At 40.8% G+C, this 20,493-nt stretch overlaps 1 protein-coding gene across 2 annotated transcripts in view; it reads left to right on the top strand.

Annotated features, from left to right (window-relative positions):
- Nucleotides 1-1,741: 1,741 nt before the first annotated feature.
- Nucleotides 1,742-20,493, top strand: part of GRIP1 (glutamate receptor interacting protein 1) — a 305,895-nt gene continuing 287,143 nt past the window's right edge. For both annotated transcript variants that reach the window (XM_026797175.2, XM_026797183.2), the window contains exon 1: nt 1,742-2,335. In XM_026797175.2, coding sequence (XP_026652976.2) covers nt 2,281-2,335 — 55 coding nt within the window. In that variant the 5' untranslated portion in view covers nt 1,742-2,280. The remainder of the gene's footprint in view (nt 2,336-20,493) is intronic.

The following is a 20,493-nucleotide window of genomic DNA, read 5'->3' on the forward strand; positions in this document are numbered from 1 at the left end:
TCCAGTGCTGGCAAAAAAAATAATCAACTGGAGGATCAGAACTACAATGTTAAGGCTCAATGTTTGTATTTTTATCATTTGTAATGGAAACATCAGGAGTAAAAGGTGGGTATCAGAGGTAGTATGTAAGATTTAGGAGATGGATGACATAATCCTCTGAAGTTTTATTTCATTCCATGGCACTTGGAAGTCCAGGTGTCTTTTAAGAAACGGCAGACGTAAATGCCGAAGTAATTTTATTTTTAAAGTAGTTATATTTCTATACACTTTATTGCCTTTAAACCTGTTCCTGGCTGTGTGTTCTCCAGGAACTCTTGGGACAGTTTTCTGCACCTGCTCCTTGTATTGGTGCCTGCTGGGCTGAATAGCTGCAGAGTCTTTTCTCTCTCAGTTTTCTCTGCCTGAACACCCCAAAGGCATAGTGTGGAAGTTTTACCCTGTGAGCAAAGAATCTAACTGGAATTCTTTATTTTATAATGCTTAGAAATTCACATGCACACTCACATTTTTCTTTAGAAATACCAATAACACGCCCCTCCCAACATTATTTAAGTAAAAGGATTATGAAAGGAAGGAGAATATTAACATAAACAGGTCTCTTCTAAAAGAAAATTGCCAAGATTGGGTTTCAAATATGCAGGGAATCCAAATTAAGTGTCCCCAATAAGGAAACAAAAATACCAATAGTGACATGATTCAAAGCTGACATAAATCCAGTCTGATACTTGTAACTTGGTAAAATGTTTCTGGTTTGTTAACTGCACATTGCTGTGTTTTGTTCTAGATCAAGTATCACCTGTCCTCTCACAGGTGCAAGAGTGTTGTCAACAAAAAGAACTTGTCATTGCATACTCTTAATTCAACCGAAATCCAGAATATGCCCACTGTGTTTGGATCACTGATACTGCTCAGTGATCCTGCAGCATTGCTGATGACAAGACTGCAGCCCAAGTGCAATCAAGGAAAAGCCAGGAGCTGCAGCTTTCATCAATGGGATTTTAAACAAGGGGTTTTCATGAGCACCAAGACACTTTCTGCTTGGCATGCTGGCACAAAGTCAACACAGAAGAATGCTGTGTCAGGAAACCGTCATGAAATTTACAGCACAAATTAAACCCTTCACATTTTCCTCTGAGTAAAGGGTTCATGTGGAGTAGTTTGATTACATAAAATTACATAATTTCTATAAACGTGAGGATGTTACAGACAATATAAAAATGATCACAACATAATTGTTAGGCAGGATGAAACTCCTATAGGAGCGTACGCAGAAGTGCCTGAGAAAATTAAAAAGCTTCAGCTGTATTGCTATCATTATTTTCAAATGACATTCAAACCTGCCACTTTGAATTTCTTTTCTGTAAAAAATAAAAGGAATATTTAATCATCACAGCATTAGTTTCCTGTTAGGACATGGCTGTGTCAGAAGTAATTTTAGTGGTGTGATTTAAGGCCTTTTAGTCAAAAGGTCGTAACGAACTGCCTGCAATACTGACAGAAATTTGACCTGTCATAACCGGGTCCTGGATTCTTTATGGTGCAAATTCGGGTTTATGTGATCGGGGGCTGTTCCTGCCCTTGGTTGGAGCTTGCCTCTGTTTTAACTCCTTATAGCCCAGCTTTCGCACACCTGGGTGCAGGGAAACTGGCCAGTCAGGAATTGCGGAGGGAAAGGGACGAGCCCCTGTCACGCTGCGAGGCGAGGCACCGCCGGGATGGCCGCGCCGCTGTGGCCACGCGGGGGCCGGAGCTCAGCCCCTCGCACGGCTGCGGAGTTACCCCGGTGCCACAGCCCCCGGCCCGCTCCCCGGGGCAGCCCCTTGCCCGGCCCGCACCTGGCGGCCGAGAGGCGCCGCGCCCCGCCCGCCCCACCTGGGCCCGCCGTGCCGAGCGGGGCCGCCCCGCGCTCTCCATTGTGCGGCCGCCGGCTCGGGCCACCTGCCGGCGGCGCCAGGGCCGGGCCGGGCCGGGGCTGGGCACCGCTCCGCGCCTCCTCTGCCTCCCACAATCCCCCCGCCCACCCTCTCCGGTCCCCGGCTGAACCGGGGCGAGCCCGCGCCTTCCTTCCCCGCCTGCCTCCCTCCTGTCCCCCGGCTGGCGGAGCTCCGCCGCCTCCCCTCCCCCGCCCTCTCTCCCTCCCACCGCGCGGCCGCCGCCCCTCCGCCGCTGCCCGCCGGAGCCGCCGACTTCCCCTGAGCGCGGGTCGCCGCCGCCTCGCCCTGCCATGAGCCGCCCCCCGTCGCCGCCGCAGCAGCAGCGCTGAGCGGGGAGCGCGGAGCCATGCCGGGCTGGAAGAAGAACATCCCCATCTGCCTGCAAGCCGAGCCGGAGCGAGGTGAGCGTGGAGCCCCGGGGCGCCAGCCGCCCGCCGCGAGGGAAGGCAGGCGGGGCGGGCGGGCCGGGGTCTGCGGCGCCGCCGGGTGCCCCCTCCGCAGCCCATGCCGGGCACGGCCGCAGCCGCCCCGCGGTGGGACGGGCGGCCGGCCCCGCGCCTTCCATCTTGCTCGGGCGCCGCGGCTGCAGCGGGGGCTGCGGGGGGCGACACCGGGCCGGCCCCCGCCGCCTCCGCACCAACTTTACTTTCGTCCGCGGTGCTGCCGCCCGCGCTGCCCCGGGCCGGGCTTCTACAGCCGGGGGGCCGTGAGGCGCAGGGGTGAGAAGGTGGCTCCGAAGTGACTTCGCGAAACTTCTCCGTGTGTGGCTTTGCCCCGGGCCGCTGCCGGACCTGTCCCGTCCCTCCCGGTGGGCGCCGGTGATCCGGCACGGTCGCGCCTCGGCGGCGAGCAGTGGCCGCAGTAGCTGCCCCGAGTCCCGGCAGCGGTCCCGGGTCGGCCTCGGGTCCCCGAACCCCACCATACGGGTCGGTGATGTCGGAACCGAGAGGGTTTCTGGTCGCTCTTAAGAATAAACTATCTGTTATAATAAAAACGTGTCTTTGCCCCTTCCTCAGAGAGGGCTTCTGTCATGGGTGGGTGTTCTGTTTCTTGCACCTTCTTCAGCCTGTGGGTCAAAGACAAAAGAGGTTGGTTCACCATTTAGTCTTAGGTGTGCCCGTCGAGTTATGTCTTTGATTTACAGGTCAGTTCCGTGGTAGCATGGGGAGTCCCGAGGCAGGACATTTGGGTTTGGTTGCTGCCGTGTTGGATAGCTGGCTCTCCTGCTAGGAACAACAGTTCTCCCAGTATTCAAAAGGAGGGAGGTGATTCTGATTACTGTGTGAAAGAAGTCTTGTTTGCTTGCTTTGCAAGTGGAGGTCTTTTGCAGAACTGCTACCCTTCTGACTAGTAAATTCTGTCCCTAATGGGAAGTTCATCACAAACATATGACATCATGAAAATAGTTGCTGAAATAAGCGCAAGGTGCTTCAGCTGTGAAAAGCAAGCTTTTGAGGCTTTACTGTCAGTAAATACATCATTACTAAGATCTGTGGTCATATTTCTTTATGTCACAAATCTGTGTAGCAGAGGAATCACAGAAATAGGATGGGTGACAGTTGTCAAAATATATCAAATGCGTTTGCAGATGAGGGAACTTTAGAAAGGGTCTAATCTGGTTGTGTCAGAAACTGGCAAGATTTTCTCATTTTATTCTGAATAAATGTTGTGTCATGAACTGTAACATGCGGACTTGTCTTTATTCAGAGTAAACAATAAGTGGTGGTTTTGCCCTGATGGGTTTAATGTCAGAATACTGTTTTGTTAACAGTTCTTGTTTATTCCTTTTTCTGTTTAACCTCTTTCATCTTTATTATGAGAGTGAATAGATTTATATGCTAATAGTCTTACCACTGATACTTTTCTTTATTGTATTTCAATTGTATAAAGAAAAAAATCTCTGCTCTGCCTAAAGTAAATGATTGCCTTCTGAAGTATGTTGCATTGTATAGTGCTTAAGTTTTAGCTAATAATTTAACAGGATTCCAATCACTGGAATCATGATTTAGACTTGGAAAAATATTAAATGGTCAAAATATTTAATCAGTATTGAATTTAATAGTTCTTGAGTATGAAGAATAGATGAAATAAAGCTTTCAAGCTAGGCAGAAAAACGGCTAGTGCAGTAATGAAATGAAGGTGCATCTTTAGCTAATGTAGGAGTTTAGTGTGGCATTGAGTAAAAGGCAATTACAAATACAGTTAAATTCTGGTTCGGAGCCAGTTATGCTAACATCCCCCTCTTCTGTTTCTAGAAAATATTTCCATTCAGTTAGTCTGCAGAACGTTTTATGTACGTTGTGCTATCAGAAGACTTTTGTGAATGTAAATACTGTTATTTTAAACTAACAGTGTAGCTGATAGCTTTCTATGATTTAGATAGGGAGTAATACTGAATATGAAATATTTAGTAATATAAATTGTATTTATGTTGCATATACAAGTATGCCTTTATATAGGATATAAAATATCCATCCCAAATGCTTGTGTGTATGGGATAAGAACACTCATACTGAAGATAAGAATAGGAAACATTTAAATGCTTGTGTGTTTTCTTTGATTTTATGTTCATGTAATCTGATTGTTTTAATCAGTGTTTTGTTCCTGTGAGAGAAGCTAGTCTTTATTCAACCCTATGAACACCAGTAGGACTGACTAGTAGTAATTTTCCTGTATAACAATACAGACCTGCTAAGTTAATTTGGTGCTGAAGTTTTTTGGTGGTGATCACTTGTGAAACAAACTACAAAAGGAAAAGAGATAAAACAACCCATCCAAACCAGAAAAGTACCTACAACCACAAACTAAACAAGATTTCAAAAAAGAAGTGAGCAGGTAAGTAATGCCAGTTTATCCTTTTGCCTCCTGCTGACTTTCCCCTTCAGGGAAGCCTCTCCTGCTGGCTTTATTATATCCACAGTCCATAACCCCCTTCTCCATCATAATAAACAGGTGCTGCACATCTTTAATTTCAAGTCTGGTTGTAGCAGAACATTTCAACTGGAAAAAGTCAGCTCTGGAGGTGCTGGGAAAACTGGGAAGGCAAAGATTTCCTTATGGTGAGCTATGAGTGGTTTGTACCAGACTTTTTCCCCAGGCTTTTTCCCCATAAATGTTACAGAGCTCTGTGTCTTCTGCATGCACCTCTAGGGAGCTGATCGGGCCCTTAGGTCCTCAGCAGTGGAAGGGAGGAAGGAAGGAAGCTGTGGGCACTAGGATGTGAGGCTTGAGGGGTGGGTGGATTTGGTAAAGAGGATGTGGGGGCTGTATCCTCAAGGCACTGCAGCATAGAAGGTTCACTGGGTACCAACACTCTTTTCTCACTCCAAACCAATGCAGCATTGCTTTGGGGAGCACTTCAAGGCTGTTGTATTTCCCTTGGTGCCCAGTTCATCTTGGGAGTCAGGAACTGGATGGCAGTGTTGCCACATTGCAGTGCATGCCACAGCATGTGCTGGTGCAAGGAATCAACTTAAAAACTATCCAAGGAGCTGCATTGGTTTGATGTGAGGAGCTCTTGGGATATTGCAAATGGTGATAACCTTGTGCAGACCTACTGAGTTTGCTCCTAGTGGAGTTGAGTGTGTTGGTACCCTTGTTTGTCCCTTCCTGGCTTCAGAGCCCCTCTTCTATCTTGAATATCTACTGCAGAAAGTCCTTAGCGCAGCCTGTGATCGTTGTTCCTACAAGTCATGCGCTGAAATGGAGGTTATCCAAAAACTCGATAAAATCAGAATTTTGCTAATGGAAATTGGCCAGTCTTGCTGAAATGAAGTAGCAGAGACGTGGTCAATGCTGTTGGCTCACCTTGGCCACAACTGATACTCTGAGTAAAGGAGAATAACCTGGGATAATGTTTCAAGCATCAGAGCATATATTTGCATGTAGAGTTTAATGTTTGTGAGAGTGCTTTGTGGTGGTGAAGATTCTCTTCTGAGGGGTGGCAATCAGTGGTATTTCAACAAGTATTTTTAGATGTCTTGACTGGAAATTATGTGGGATACTTACGTCACCTTAAAAAAAAAATCATATTGTGCTGCTTTTCAGTGACTAAAGCCATATTTAAGATATGAAGTGGAGAGCTGCTTTTCTGTGTGTACTGCAGCACAGCTCATGGTATTCTGCTGCCTGCTCTGTAATCGAGCAGTACTCTGCAGTGGCTGTGCTGCTTCTGGCTTTCACTGCCAAAATTATTGCAAGAAGTCCTCTCCTTTAGAGGAAAGAAATTGTGCTCTGTGTTAAGTAAAAGATTTGTAATGTATAACTGATGCAGTATACCCTGTCATTTCAAAAATGACATGTGAAGATGTGCTAGTGTAAGACAGTGCCTTTAAAATTCAGGGCGCACTTCCCTCCTCCCCAGTCTTTTGCCTAAGATATAAATCAGATCTTGTAACCACCTAAAACACTTTCTGGGGTGACATCTTCATAAATACTTTAAGAAGAAAAATGTTACTAGAATTAATTTTGTTCAATATTCCTTCCAATCAAGTTAAATGAACGTGTTTAATGGAACTCCTGTTTCAACTTCATAGCCAATCAAGTTTGCCAGGAGTACAGAAAATACTACTTCTACATCTTGTATGCTCTACACTGTGGGACTGCTTGAGATCCCTTAATGTACACACATGTTAATTTGAGAAATTAAAACATCTAAGTATGCTTTGGTCTTGATTTTAGTTTTAAGTAATATTCATTCCACAGTTGTTTTTCCTCTGTTAAATAGACCAGGAAGGAAGGTCAAGGAGGAGGGAAATACTGAATTTTTATTTTCTGCTTTTCTATCCATGTTCACACTTGACAGGGAAATCAGGTGAACTTCAAGGAAACATTTTAAAGGAAACAGTAGGAAACGTTTTAAACCCCAGGACTCAAGGATAAAAAAGATGCACAGGTATTTTGTGAATCCTGCCTCAAATACAAAACTAGCATGGTCTCATGGAAGATGTGCTGACAACAAGCATCTATCCCTGAGGTTACTGCTGCGTGAGCTTGTCTGCTCATCTTAAGCTGGAAGAGAATCAGTTTTTCAGATAAGGGAAAGATATGTTACTGAATTTAATCATGTTATTGTGGGTTAGCAATTTGCATCTGATCAAATGAGGCCACTTCACAGTGGATATGCTTCATGCTCTTGCCAGGTACATGTTAAAAATCAGCTTATTTTCAACTGAAGGCTGAGGGTGGCTGTTCTTTGTATTACAGTCTTTCACCTAGTAAGGCAAGAGGAATCTTTTTCTTCTTGAGCTTACATGGATTCTTGGAAACTGAAGAGAGCTGCAGACCTAGGATTAGAAACCTTGTAGAGGCTTTCTGTCTATCTTTATCTCATGTGTGTCACATGCCTCCTGAAAAGTTAAAGTATAACCTGGATGGTAGAAAACTTTTGTGAGGAGAATATGTGTTCACAGTGGCAGCCCTAAGAATCAAGACTGGGTTTTGGGGATGAATGTTTGGAGAGAGATGCGTGGAAGATCATCTTTTACTCCAGGGAAGGCATTGCCTAGACTTAGTGTGGAATCTAATACGTGAACAGTTGGTCAGTTGTGGTACGCAAAGTGCACTCTAGTTGCTTACATCTAAGGTGAAGAAGTGATGAGGACAGAAATGGGAGGAAATGTCAGTTTCAGCTGCTGACACAAGAGGCTGGCTTGTCCAGCTTCATTCCCCTCCTCCAGAAGCATCTGAAACAACCATTAAATCTCAGATTGGAAAACACTAATACTAGGAGACAGATTAATAAGAAAATGCCGTTTACAAACTGTACCTATTTTGTTCTTGTTGGCACTTCTGTCTCTTTTCACCTCAGTCTTGATTGAACTGTGTCTTGGACATTGGTCTTTCTCCATTTGCTAAACTGAGTGTTGGTGAAGACCATTTGCCAGGTGGGATAAGATGATGCTCTAGGGCTGGTTTTCAGCAGCATGCAAAGGGCACAGGCACACTGTGTCAGTTTTTTCATTCTTTCTCTTAAAACCAGCTGGCATGGGGAGGATTCTAACACAAGGATGGAAAAGAGGTAACAATTGCTCCCTAGTGCCCTTTCAACATGAAAGGAACTGAGAGCGGGCAAAAATCATATACATCTCTTGTGATCTGCATAGCAAAGTTAACAGCATTTTATGAGCTGTGGTATTACAAGAATTTGTGAAATCTTGTGGGATCTTCATGAAGGTATGGTCTTCACTGGTAGCTGAGAGATGATTGTCTGCTGTGTCTGGGTCACAACCAAGATTTTTTCCCCTCTTGTAGAAAGAAAGTGTGAGATAAGTGCAAATAAATGATTTCTGTTTTTTGCAGAGGCAGAAGCAGTTTTTGTTCATGTCTGTCAGAAATGCAGTTAGATTTGTCAGCAGTGAGTGATTGCAGCAAATACTCCAGCTTGCCTCAAAGAATAGCAACACATAGAATTTGAAGCGGTAACAATATTTGCCACTGACAGGCACAAGTTTCTTTTTTGTGGGTATCTGGGAGCTGTAAAGGGTATAAATTCTAAATGACAAGTTTTTGATCAGAGTTTCTTGTACACTGAAACATTAGAGACACACATAACTGGAAATACAGAAGCTAGAGTTGTAGATCCTTCAGCAATTTAAATGTAGACAACTTCTCTTGAATCTTGGTGCATAATTATATCCCTACTATGGATTGTTTTTCTATTATTCAAGATAATCTGAGTTGCCACAGCTTGAGGTTCTCCCTCTCCCTGAAGAGCTGTGAAGACCATGTTGCTCTGCAGTGGTTGGAGGAATTACGGCTTGATGCTGCACCTTCTCGCCACTGCTTGTATCTGAGTCCTCTTTAGTCCTGGTAATGCTTTTGAAAAAAGATGCACCAAGTGAGCAGGTATCTGTAAGAGTCTGTTGATTGTGGCTGTGAAATTTGGATGTGTTTCAATGTTTTATCTAAGTGTTTTGAATTTATGCACGTTGAAATGTCAAGAGTACCGTCCATCTGTAGGGAAAAACAAACTAATGAGATGTGTCAGCATCCTGTATGGATGGGGACCTGCTCAGTGTTTCATTTGGGCAAGATGAGTGAGACCCTGCAAAATTTAGGGTAAAATAGTAACATTTATGTCAGATACAAGTAATCTTGATTACTGTATCACCCTACTGGTTTGTTTGTTTTGTTTGGTTGGTTTTTTCCCCTGTTACTCTTTCTGCTGGCATAGGCTATGCTGGGTGTCTGGGGAACACAAACTCCCAAACTCTTCTGGAATGTCCTCTGGTATGAGGTAGCCAGCTTTTTTATGGTTCTGAATGATATTGATGGTCTTATGTCAGGGTTTTTTTCAAAGTCATTAGCAGTGCAAGTTCAGTAGGTCACTGATCCTGCATCACAGGTTAGAAGCAATGTTCTTTGCTTAATGTTGAAATAGTTTGATGACAACATACAAGTAGAAAAGACAGGTAAGCAAGGGGTGACAGTTTTGGTACCAATATATATTCCACAAGGAATTTTGTTGTCTTTTCTCTTTGGAAATCACCGCAGGAATTGAGAATCCCTGGCATGGCTAACTAAATCTCCATCTTTTTTGTGCCCTAATTTCTTGTTATTAGTAAAAATCACCACTGGGAAGATTCTGCTACTGTGAAGGAAAACTGCAGAGAGTATGTTAAGAGTTTCACCATCTTCTTTACGCACTGGAATCCCACAGATATTTAGGGAATTCCACAGTTTCCTCATGCAAGTTTAAATCTTTTCTCAAAATAAGAGAAATTATTCCCTGAAATATAGAGATGTAATGATGACAGTTAAAAGTAACTGTCAGTGAAACTTACCAGGTTTTGGGGTTTTTTTACCAGTAGGATGAGACTGAAGTTTTAACACCACTGTTTTGTGGGCTAGTCATTTCATGTTGTGTAACTGAATACAAACATTTCCTTATTAAGAGATAGTGTTTTGAATGTTGTAAAGTATTGCCAGAATGTGTCTTCTAAGTAACTGTTTTTCCTAGGAAGATAGGAAAATTTAATATAACTGTTTTTGTTTACTAAGCCACTCAGTGTAGTTAGCACTTTCTTCCTGAAGCAGTTTCCCAGCAGGTGAATGTACAATGGGGCATGGTCTCTGTCCCACACTGCAGTGTGTGAAATAAAACCAGGGCATTTACATTTAATCAACAAAATGAAGAAGAACATATCGGTGACTGGTGTGTAAGTGAACCAGACCTTGTTTTGTTTCTGTGGATATCACTTGGCAACACAGAAGTAATGCCAGCTTTTGTACAATTGCCTGACATGGAGACAGGTGTTCTGCAGTCCAGCACTTGTTTGTCAGTTTAGCAGCTTAGGACAGTATTCATAAATGGGACGGTGGGTAATTGTTCTTATTCATAAGAACAATTTTTGTAGGCAAAAAAATAAGAACAATAGCTGCCACTTTTTGGGGCGGCTTTAAAAACAGATGATATGACACCAAATTCAGCAGTCAAAAATATCTTTGTGATAAATGTGTTCTGCATAAGCAAGAAGAAACAAGATTATAGGAAATTGTTATTGGGATAGAAATAACAGACTTGTGGAGTATTTGAATTATATTTTTTTTAATTTGGATTATTGTCTCTGTGGACCAGATACTAAATCCTTTGTATTTCTGTTGCAAAGAACAGCTTCCTCTGCTTCTGTATTTCACCTTGATTAGTAGTTCCCCTTTCTTAAAGGTGAGGAACAACCCAGTGCTGACAGGTGCTGCCTCTCACCTAAGACGTTTTATTGGCACCTGAGCAAAGCCAGGATGATTCCAAGAAGTGAGTTGTATCAAGCTCCCTGCTATCCTTTCTTGAAATCTCTTTAAAGCATTGGTAACTGGCAGGATTTTGTTGTCACTTGTACCCATGCTTCTCACAACAGGGTTGAGACCTGAGTTTGAGAGGAGGCAGTTGTGGAATAAGAATGAACACATTGTTTTAACACTGACAAAAGTTTAATCTCAGTGGCATTTTCAGTGAAGTATTTAGTTGTTTTTGTGTTAGGAATGGATTTACAAAACACCTGGGCAGGAAGTATAGTGGTAGTCACAGAGCAAATACTCTGGGGAGTAAAATTCACTGCCTGGTAGATGGGTGTAGTTCTGCTGGATTCTGAAGGTTAATTCACTTGTGACAGCAAATTTACTGAGCCCTTGTACCTGTTAGTGGAAGCTGTTTCTTAGTCCAGGTTCTCTTCTGAAAAGTCAGAGAAGACTGTCGCCAAAAATACATTGTCCCTTCATGTGTATTTGCCAGTTTTATTCTTCTGTATTTTTACATTTTCTGGATCATATTTGTAAATGCCACAATGTTATTGAATGCACTGAGAAATTTTGAGCCTGAGCCTTTTCAAAACACCTTATATATTTACTAAAGCTTCCAAATTTTTGAGGAATATACCTGTAATTTACTTTGATTTTTTTAGTCTAATATTAAACTTTCCCAAACCAATTGATATACCCAAGATGTGGGCTTTAAATTGTGTTGTTAAAGATTTTATGTGCATCATGATTTGAAGAACCAAAGAAATGTCTCCTCTCTTATAGAAATGTTTTGGAATTGTAATTTGTAGTCTTTTTACTTCACCTCTTACTAGGAATGTTTGTGAAATGTTCAGGAACCAGATGAACCTGCAGGATTTTCATGTCAAAAGTGAAGCAGTTAATCAAATGCTTTCAGCTAGGGTGTGGGCACCTCTATGGACAGGGGAGAGAAAGCATGAAAGGGACAGTACATAAGGATAATTCAGTATCTTAATACTTGTAGCTTTTGTGAGTCAATAACTCAATTCAGGGAGTTAGTAGTAGTGAAAACCTTGGGCCTGAAGCACAGTGTTAAAACATGGCTGATGATTTTATTTATTCATCTTTACTTATTGAGAGAACACATCTTTTGACTTAAGTTTCCTATTATCTTGATTTCAACATTATAGGGCTTTAGTATTCCTAAGCTTTCCTGACAAAAATTATGCACTATCTTGGGCTTTTCTTATGGTCTCTCTTTTTTCCTGTGTCTTTGTACTAATCCTAAAGTTTTGAAGCTTCCTATCTGCATTAGGTGTTTCTTTCACATGTCCACAGATTTAGGCATGCACTGATGCCTATATTTATGTATTTGTTTAAAAACCAAACCAGAAAGATTAAGAATACTATATTGTAGTAGTTCCTCATTCTGTTTAGATACATTTCCAATACATTTGCTGCTCTTTGTTAAAATATTTAATGTGAGCTGATTTTTGCTTTTCAGAGTATTTTAATATGAAAAGGGCTTTAATTTTCAGATAATTTGCCCTCTGCCACTAAAGATATATTTTTCAAACCAAAGAAAGAAGATTCAGCTACTGGCTCTGTATTCTATTTTCTGCTTTCATCAAAGATCAGGGTAGTAGGTAAGTAGTGCCTTAAGCCATGTTCCTATACATATGTTTCTTTTTCGTGAAGTGATTGAAGTAATTTTAAAAAACACAACCTCTGAGAATTTCATGATGTCTTCCTCGGGTTTAAATATAGGAAGCATCTGTGTAGGTGAGTAGGAGTCCCCTGTCATTTGAAAAACTAGTCTTGAATATTTTTTCTTTGCCACCTTATAATAAACATCTGGCTAGTTTTTCCTTTTCCTCCTTTTCCATCACTTTTTTTTTCTGATCTTACCAGGGTTGGTGGTATTTTTTTTCTGACCCCTTTTTGTAACTAGCATATTTAGTTCCTCTTTAACTGCCAAGAAAGAATTCAGCATAAAAATTAAAAATAACTTGATTGGCATGTTCATTGAAAATGAACAACTGTCTGGTGTTTAGGCTGCTACTTTGAAGAAAAGTAGGCTTTAACTGACTTGTTTCAAGTGTTGCTTATTATTTCCTTAATGGTAGTTGCCTGAAATAATTGCTTAAGATGTCTTTTTTAATTTGTATGGTCTTGCTTTCAGTTATTAAAATGAAAACTTAGTTTGTTTATATGAAACTTCCAAATGTTCTAATTAACAAAATACTTTATGCAGTTATGTGAATGCATTGTAATTTTTTGGGAAGCTGATGCTCAATTATAGAGTGTTTCCTCCATAACTGAGATATTGAGAGTTGTAACTACACACATTTAAGGGTTTACAGGGTTAAAGGTAAGCGTTTTCATGATATTTAATAGTATGTCTTTTGTAGCCATGCTAGTAAAATACAATACACAGGGAGCAGAAATGAAGGTCTTTTCCTGGGGTTGTTTTTGTGACAGTGTCCTTTACATAGAACAATTTTTAGCCTAATGTAATGAATCTGTGTTTTTAAGTTCAAACACATAAATTGCCGTATTGGCTTGTGGATTCCAGTTGATAATCGATAGCACACTAAGGATTAAAAGAAAAACAAAAACTTGTCATGAATTGACAATATGTCCAAAAGATCTGTCTGTCAGCAGAAGGTGCATGTGAAAGGCTTGAGCCAGCAAACTGTCCTGCGTGGAATCCCTAATCCAGCAAAGTATTTAAAAATATACATGTTTTATATTTTATATGTTATACATGTGCAGAACACGACAGTAGTGTCAGCTAGACTCTAGCAGAATGAATGGATGGTGCACCTGGTCCCAGTTCATTTGGTACTTATCTGAAAAAGTTCTCTAAGTCCAGGGTCAAGGTCACTGAAACCTTTGCTGTTTAGAATCATAGAATGATTTGGGTTGGAAGAGCCCTTAAAGGTCAGCTTGTTTGGACCCCTGTGCCATGGGAAGGGATACCTCCTACTAGACCAGGTTGCTCAGAGCCCCATGCAACCTGGTCTTTAACAGCCACAACTTCTCTGGGCAACCTGCTCCACTGCCTCACCACCCCTTCAGCAAAGAACTTCTTCCAAATATCTAATTGAAACCTACTCTCTTTCAGTTTGAAGCCATTCCTGCTTGTCTTGTCACTGCAATTCCTGATGGAGAGAGAGAATCCTTCTCTGGCTTCCTTGCAGACCCCACCTAGGTACTGGAACTGTGGAGAGGCTCTGGGCTCTCCACACAGCATTCTCCAGGCTGAGCAGTCCCAACTCTCCCAGCCTGGCTTCAGAGCAGAGGTGCTCTAGTCCCCTTGCCGACTTTGTGGCCCTCTGGACTTGCTGTGGCCGTTCCCTGTCCTTATGTCGAGGGCACCAGAACTGTACCCAGCACTCCAGGTGGGATCTCAGGAGGGCAGAGGGGCAGAATCACCTCCCTTGACCTGTTGGCCATGCTCCTTTTGATGCTGATATGGAGAATGAATAATCCATCTGAAGTCAGTGTGCTTAAACATAACTTCTATGTTTAAATGAATCAAAGGGTAATTCTAAAAATAAACTATTTATTTTCTTTAATTAAAGGTCATTGTCATGATACACACTAATACCTGTTTTGGGGGGGGAAGAGAAAGCAAGTATAAAGAATTTAAAATACTGTAAAATTTTTCCCTGTGTTTTTATCAAAATATTGAGTTTTTTTTTTTTCCGCAGAGAACGTGTAAAATATGTTTTAATTTGGTGGTATTTCTCTGCTTATTCCTCATTCCTTGTTGGAAGAGAAGTTAAATGTGTTTAAGTGCAGGGTGTTTGACATTCTTTTTTTCTGGTGAAAAAACTTCTTTTGTGGTCATTGAAAGATGTTGCATCGTGAATGTAAGTAATGTGCAAAAAATGTGTACTCGGAGCTGGCAGTTTTATCACCAGAAGTGGCATGTACCATTTACCCAGACAGGTCTGAAATCCCACTGTGTTTTCAGAGTTACCTGATTTATTACCACAAAGAGGCTAATAATTCTCTATCACAGTAGAAGGAACAGTCTTTGTCAAAGGGGAAATATTAAGAGAGTTGGGGTTTTTACATTTTTTTCAAATTTTTCTTTCATGTGGAGTCTAAAACCGATGAACTTTTCCCTACTGCATATTTAACTGTAAAGCACTGAAAGCATAAGTTGTCACTGTACAAAATAGGGTAGCATCTTGGTTGAAGTCAGTAAGAATTTTTGGTTGAATTTGTTGAAAGTAGGATAGTTGCCAGTTGGAAAAGCTGCAAATGTGGGTTAGTTTTTTTTTTTTTTTGAAAGCTGGAGTATAGCATTGGATGGAATGACAGGATCACCTGTTGAGAAAGAGAGATTAAACACTCTGGGGCTGTTGCTGTGAATTGGCATTGAAAAGAAGAAAACTAGTGCTGCTATTTTTGTGCCTTGTTCCTTAATTCCCAGGTAGTTTAAAATACATATACTTCTGGATATTTCTTCCTGCTTTGATTTTGTATTCCAGTCCTTCTGTTTTGTGAACTGCTGATGTCAGTACTTTGAAAATGCTTTGACACCCAGAAGGTGTTAATGAAATTAAGTAATAATAGAAACATTAGAATTTCCAAAGAAACTTCAAAATGCTCCCAGACAAGTCTAAATGTCTTCTGCTTTGTTGATCAGAAAAGAGGACTTTGAGTTCATTAGTTTGTTTCATCTTCAGCAGTGGTTTAAAACCTTAAGCCTCCCTTCTTTAAAGCAAGGTTGGTATTATTTTGTGAGGAAAAAAAATGGGGCAGATGTGTGGTTGTTGCAAGGTCATGGTAAAGATGTGCTTTGCAGTTGGAGCTCTCATGTCTTGTTCTGCAGTCAGTGAAACACCAGTCTCTAGTCTTTCCTGTATGAAGGAATTGTAAAGTTTTCTCTGTAACAGTTGGTTAGAAAATACAAATAGAAGAAAAGAGGGACCTTTTTTTTTTTCCAGGCAACAAGCTACACTGGTGTGAGTACAGTGTGTAGGAGAGATTGCAAATCCACATGCTCACCCTTAAAAGCAAGATCCAATGTCAAGTGGATCATCGATGAAGTAAGCAGAATAATAATAAAAAAGCTGAATGAACCCAAGATCATTCTTTAGTACGACATTGCCATAAAACTTTTCTACTGCTTACTATAGCTTTCCACTCAGTTAAAAAATTAAATATATTCTCTGTTAACATACAATACTCATATGTCTTTAAATAGACTTGAGTATTGCTATGGTAAAAAACATTGGTGTGTAAGTCATTTAATGTAATGGATTTTTATTTGTTTATGCTAGTTTCCTGTTCTGCTGGTGCATCTCAGTGTGTTTATTGAAGATTTCCTTGAGAAAAAGTCTTAAGGGAACATAATTTTAACATACCTGTTTAGTCAGGGCAGAGAGGGGCTTTATTTTTGTAATGAAAATGTCATCTTTCCCCTTGAACTGAGGTGCTACATAAAAAGTAGACAAGAATAAAAGCACTTTTGCTTATTTGATCTTCCAAGGACAAGTTTATGATTTGGCATTGCAGTTTGGGAGCTGATAATTGGTGAGCCCAGTTGCACAGAAGAGAGGAAACAATTTTTTCCTTCACATGTAAGACCAAGGATTTACATTTAATCTAGTGAAAAATCTTCTCTGCCAATACTAATATGTGAGCACCAAGGCGCCTAAGTATGTACAGAAGAATTGTACCAAGTTAGAGTTGGCAGTGCTAGGTTTATGGCTGGACTTAATTGTCTTGAGGGTCTTTTCTAACCTGAATGATTGTATGATTCTAAGTTCATCTCAGACTGATTTAGCTATTAATCTTCATTCTTCCTCCTGATGTCCCACTAATTTGGGCTATGCTGGAGGCAGCTTTGGTCTCAGACACCTTTAGGTTTTCCTTCTGCTTTACTGAGCTTCTAGAGTTGTCTTTTCGATGGTGATGGACTTAAATACCTCAGCTGCCTTCCCCATGCTGTGTAACACAGCATTTGCCATTTGTTTTCTGTCTGACTGAGCAGGTGCTGTTCTCTTTCCCCACGACCACCCTTTGGCTTCCCCTGAGCTGTGAACATCATCTGGTATAGCAGAGAGCTGTAAATAGTTTTTGCATTAGGTTCTGCATTCAGATATCAGCATCATGTTCTGCTTCTTTCTGAAACTGAGTTTGCAATGCAATTTTATGTAATTCATCCTTTTTCTGATATTTCAGGGTTGCAATGAATTAAGGCAGTTATGGGAAGAATTTGAATCTTCAAGGCAAAATACAGGTGCAGTGAAAAACACCTATAGACAAACAGGTAGAATATATTGCTATGGAAACATTATTAATTTGGCAGTGATAGGAATTCCAGATTGATTACTACTTCTTCATAAGCTGTTTTATTAAAAAAGAAAAAAGTAAAAATCACAAAATCTTATTCACAAGTAGGGACAGTACTGTAGTGTTCAAAGATGTGAACTAATATTTACCCATTCAAAGAAATACTAACAAAATGTCACTTTTGTTAGAGAACAGCTTAAAGGTCTAGTGGTTCCTTCATCTCCTTCTTTGCATACAGTATAGACTGTAAGCATAATTTGAGATTCAGAATATGATTTTTTTGAAAAAGCATTTCTTATTTTTATTCACTGAAAGTCAAATTAGGATATATAAACTAAGGAATGAGCAAAAAAATACTGGGGTGAAATTGTTTGAAACTGTTTTAATTCTGTCTCATGTCATTCCACAAATGTTTTAATTTCTTTTATGGTGAAGTGTTTAATGAACATAAAAAAAAAAGATGTTTAATATTTTATTTAGTTGTATTAAAATGAACTATTTCTTAAAAGGAAAACCAAGAATTTATTTTCTGGTAATCCACATAACCTTGCCTAAGCCCTTAGTTTATCTAATATTTTCATTTCTATTTCCTCTATTAGCCTTGCTGTCTTCATGTTATTGTATTGTGGTATTTTTGTATGGCTTCATAATATTAATAATATTTCATTGTTTATTTCCTTTAACAGTCCTCAGCTTTTGCCATGCTTTTTTTTTTTTTTTTTAATTTTGACTGATTTTTGTTAAAACCGAGAGAAAAGGGGTGGGGAAATAATGTTTATGCAGGAACACTGTTTTTTGTGATCATTGTGTCCCTGTCCTTTGTCACTGCTGTTCTTTGTGGTAGAGGCCTGCTACAGCTGGCCTGCACATTGCTTGTCTCTCCTTCGTGCCTGTGTCATTGGGCACTTTTCTGAATCTGGAACACTGGAACCCAACACCAAGGTCCAGATCTGGATGTTTCTGTAACTACAGCCTTGAAAATCCAAAAATCCATCCTTCTCCCTGCTTCTAGAGCTAGTGTTGTGCTTTGAGGGGAGCTCATCACTGGATTATCCATTGGTCCTCTGCTGTTGGGTTACCCTTTACTCATTTTCCTCGGATACCCTGACATTGCTCATAGACTGCTCATCTCTTCATTACCATCAGAAGTCTGTACTGATATGCAAGAATGATTAATGTCATCAGTTATCCCTGTTTCATGTTGGGTGTCAATGTTTCCTTTTTCAAAGATCTTATCTTCCTAGTTTAAACACATTCCTAGTCCTTCCTGGTCCAGTTAATTGATAGAAAAAAATCCACCAGGAGTCATAGAGTTAAGAAAAGTCAGAACTCATCTATTGACATTTCTTTGAACTCAGTTAAACCACTGATAAAGTTGATAATTTTTTTTTAACTGAGTTGAATATACCTGCTTATGTGTACTTTGCTGATGTAAGGTTTTTCTGATTGTTTAGGCTAAATGTTTGAATTTGCCTTCTGCATGATGTATATAGTTTTGATTTACGTATCAGTTAACTTGACTGTTTAGGAGATGAGTGGGAGAAGAGGGATATGTATTTTTGTCTATGCATAGGAGAGCTTGGCAAACCTGGGCTCTCTGATTGTGAGCTCTCAGTTCCAGATTCCTTGCTGTTTAGCTGGAATAGATTCCAGCTCCTCTTGCAACTTGCACTGTGGGTTTCTGAGCTCTGCGTCTGGGAATAGGGAAGCCCTGAAAGCCCAAATCATTTCAAAGTGTAAAGCAGGAGCTCTGGAGCCCTCTGTCGCTAGGCACTCTGCAGGTTGCAATATCCTAAAGCTGTGTATCCAGCAGCGCAGCTTGGGAATTACCAGAATCCATGTATGTCTGGATTTTTAATGAAGCCTTCTGTATGTTGAGATTATGTTGTTTCTTTTTTTTTTTTTCCATGAAGCATTTCTGTTTTGACAAATCAGTAACTGGAAAAACTTTAATTGTCATTGTAAGGATCAATAAAAAAATAAAGATGACTGGCAAGATGCCAGCTTTCCTGTTTGAACTCAGAATCATTTAGTTCAGTGGCACTTCCAAGAGAACGTAAGGAGGAGAATTGTCATCTGATCATATCTGAAAAGTGCACTTACTGATGATGAAGGAGGTAACTTCCAGGAAGATGACCAAATAGCAAAGACCATATAAGTTGAAACAGCTGGGATTGCCTGCTTGATATTGCCTGTGATTGCCTTTCTGGAAGTAGGATAGATTATTTGATGTGCCTCAGACTGACTTCCTCACGCTGTTAGCCCATCTGCACGTGTTATGAGTGATGGAGAAGAAGTGAGTGTGGCTCTTGCAAAGCCACTTTTGTCTCTTGTCTGTAATTGGAGGTTAATTGCTCCTGAGAACGTGTTTGTTCAACAGTGGGCAGAACTGAGCTGCTCTGGCAGCGTTCCTGCTTCACTGATTGCTTTGGAGCAGCAGGGTGTGAGTACTGTGGCAGCCATGGTATTAAAAGTTTAAGATTTTTTGTGAGTAATTATTCATGAAAATAAATAATAAATCAATGTACTAGCTTGTCTGTTTTTTGATTTTACTCTGCATCTGGCTTTGTCTCTGGCCTGGTTTGTAGAATGAACAAGCAACCCGGCAATACTGGGCAGTGCCCTCTGTTTTAGCAAGTTGATGGGCACTGATTGCTGTAGTTTACACCCAGCAAGAGGAGCAATTTCAAGCAATACCTGCAAAGCTCAACAGTTTCAACTGTTGATTTACTTGAAGTGTTGGAAAGCTTTTTCCACTTGAGATTCTGTGCATGTGATTTGTCATTCTGGGTCTTTTTCCTTGCTTTCTTCTTCCAGCTCCCTAATAGCAGAGGGTCTCTGAACTGCTTCCCCTCTTGCATCTCACTTATTCTCCTTTTTTCTTTCTCTGTCACTTTTTTTTCTATTTTTTGCCATCTTTTATCGTTGTTTCTGCAGGTCTTTCTTGAGTTACCTCTTTAGACATGCATTATAAATAAGTTGCACTATACTAAGGGTGAAGACAAGCTGAATAAGATGAATGCTTGTTCACCTGGGCATAGCTTATGACACTTTTGCCCACCAGTACAACAATAATATATTGGCAAACTGCTGAAGAAAATCAAGAGGCAAAATGCTGAAAAGGGACTATAAAGGTGGTTTTGTCTAGTGTTACTCAGCCTGTGGTTCATGAATTGCTGCTGGTCCATGCATCGCTATATAATGGTCCTTGAAACAGCTACAGCATGCCTCAGGCACACACATGCTCCCACACACACAGCAGGATTGTGTACCAGTACATGGGCAAGCACAGTCAGCAGATGGCTCCCAGCCTGGCTGTGCAGCCCTCATTAAAATGTTTATTGCTGTCCAGTTCTGAACTTACTCAAGATCTATTGTTTTACCCAAATATTAGGTATCCCTGTTCTCAACTTCCTGTGATGTCAATACTTTGTTAAACCTCACACTTTCCTTGCTTAAGTCTCTGTCTCTGGCTTGCAGTCCAGATCTGTTTCTGCAGTGAGTTGTATGTCTAATATCCTGTCTATTA

Source organism: Zonotrichia albicollis, chromosome 4 (assembly GCF_047830755.1).
Source record: "Zonotrichia albicollis isolate bZonAlb1 chromosome 4, bZonAlb1.hap1, whole genome shotgun sequence".
Taxonomy (NCBI): domain Eukaryota; kingdom Metazoa; phylum Chordata; class Aves; order Passeriformes; family Passerellidae; genus Zonotrichia; species Zonotrichia albicollis.